The sequence below is a fragment of the Propithecus coquereli genome, unplaced genomic scaffold, assembly GCF_000956105.1.
Source record: "Propithecus coquereli isolate 6110/MARCELLA unplaced genomic scaffold, Pcoq_1.0 Scaffold95, whole genome shotgun sequence".
In the NCBI taxonomy this organism is placed as follows: domain Eukaryota; kingdom Metazoa; phylum Chordata; class Mammalia; order Primates; family Indriidae; genus Propithecus; species Propithecus coquereli.
This window is the reverse complement of record NW_012155840.1, coordinates 2,248,568-2,250,834: the sequence shown is the minus strand read 5'-3', so window position 1 is coordinate 2,250,834 and position 2,267 is coordinate 2,248,568. Positions and strand designations below refer to the sequence as shown.

The window sequence follows — 2,267 nt, the reverse complement described above, 5'->3', positions numbered from 1 at the left end:
ACTTACCTCATTATATTGTAAATGTAACATTGCTTGGAGTAAATATTTCTAATATTGTGGATATTATTGCCTATTATTTGTCCAAGTTCTAACAATTCAATGAATAATTTAAAAACCTTTTACTCTAGTGTCAGTTGAAGGTGACTTTTGATCCCCCTACTGCATGATAACCATTCAAACCACAAAAATGAATTGAAAATACATTGCTTATTTTATTACATATTAGATACAGTACAACCTCATTTGTCTTCTTTCCTCTTTGAGTCTTACTTTTTGACTATTTGCCATATAAGCTTTGAGAACTCTGCATTTTCTTCTAGTAAGAAATTTGTATGTCTGTGAAGTACATTGTATTAATAGAACTAGAATACTTTTTATAATAATTTAGTGGCTTCCAAACTTGCTACATGTTAGAATCACCTGGGGGGCTTTCAAAAATCTGAATGTCCAGGTCCAAGGCACACCCCAAATTAATTAAATCAGAATGCCTGGGGGGTAGGAGCCAGGTATCAGTATTTTTGAAAGAACCCAGGTGATTCCTGTTTTTAGCAAAGTTTGGGAGTCAATGCAGTAATACCTTATGAAATTTGATTAAGTGACAAGTCACTTATAGAGCCTTTCTTAAATCCTGATTGTTGTGTTTCAAGACCCATCATTTAAGGATCTTCTTTGGCCCTAAAAATTTAGAGATTAAATGGGACTATTAAACTGATGTTTATGTAGCTATAGAAGTTTTTGAACACTATATTGAATATTTAGTTTTTATTAACAGAAACAGTAGCATTGTCACTTAGTAGTTCATGTGGGTGTGTGCGTGTGTGTGTGTGTGTGTGTGTGTGTCTGTGTCTGTCTTGAGGCAGGGATGGGGCTGGGGAGTTTGGCACTCTGCCGTCTGTACAGAATCCCTCTTCTTCGTAATTCTCCTAGCCAAAAGCTTTATAAAATGTTGCATGCATGTGTTATCTACTTGAACTATAAAATCCAGTGGCTCCAAAAAATCAAAGAAGCAGGTTTTTTCTAACTCAGGACCCATTTCTGTTGAACTCTTTAATTTGCAGTGGTCAAACACTCAAATGTGTGCATGCTGTAGACACTGCAAATCAGTGAGAGGGGCCAGGTTGGACTCTACTCAGCTACAGTGAAGTTGTCATACCATTAGATTGTTAGATCTTAAAAAATTTTAAAGACAAAACAGGGAATCCCAAAATTTATGAGGAAGTTTATGATTTTAAAAAATGTTGGCAGCTAATTTAAAATATTAAAAGCATTGTGAGTACCAAAGAAATTAAATCTGCAGACCAAATTGAATCCATGTCCAATGTGTTACTTTTAGTTTGTAGACCGTAGTGATGGAGGACACCATGGCATCTTGCTGACTCGATGTCTGTACTATCTTATCTCAGTTGACATGTGGCCTGTTTTTTTTTCACTGATTCCAGGAAACTTCCCTTTTGCCCAGTCGAAAAAGATACATTTATTTATCATATTTTAATGTTTCTCCAGAGTCTTTTGGTATTTCATATTATATGACCCTCATGTTTATTTTATGAGGTAGGTAGGCTGGGTAGTCAGGCATGCAGATTGTCCTTCCTGGATTGTACAGCTGGTTGTTATAGAGGTGGTGTGAGACCCAGAAGACCCAGATTCTTGTCTCCCTCATCTTTTTACTGTGGATCTGTATACAGATTATTAATTTCAGCTCTTTATTCACCTTTGCTGTGATTCTGGGGAAAATTTAAGTCTTCATGTACTTTTTGGTGTTGGTTACCTGATTCTTTTGTAAATATGATTTTAACTTAGTAAAAAAAAATTTAACAGTGAAAAGTAATATAGCATAACTAAAGAATCAAAACTGTAGAATAGTGCCATGTATTCAGAAATGTTTGAAGGTTGAACAGTTTCATATATTTGAATTCTTCAGAAAAGGAAACTTAAAGTCCTAATATGTTTATGATTTTAACCATTTTTATTGAATTACTCTGAAATATTTTACATGCTTTTGTTTTTTGTTTAAACAGAATGACTTTGGTAGGTATGTTACCCACTAAATATGAGGTAATTTGAATATAAGAGAATATTCCATTTTACCGTAAGAAGATTCCCAGAATTCAATTTTATAAACTTTTGGGCATGTAGATGAAATAGTCAAATGAAACCATTATGTGTTTATATTATTTGAGTTATTCACATGCATATTTGAAATAACAAATATAAAATAATGGCTTAAGTTAGAAATATTACTCTTTAATCACTTTCACATTTTATGA

At 33.4% G+C, this 2,267-nt stretch overlaps 1 protein-coding gene across 1 annotated transcript in view; it reads left to right on the top strand.

The window, feature by feature from the left end:
- Positions 1–2,267, top strand: part of ZDHHC21 (zinc finger, DHHC-type containing 21) — a 67,820-nt gene that overhangs the window by 16,045 nt on the left and 49,508 nt on the right. Inside the window, exon 3 of the mRNA XM_012665005.1 lies at positions 2,019–2,028. Within this exon, the coding sequence (XP_012520459.1) occupies positions 2,019–2,028 (10 nt within the window). The remainder of the gene's footprint in view (positions 1–2,018; positions 2,029–2,267) is intronic.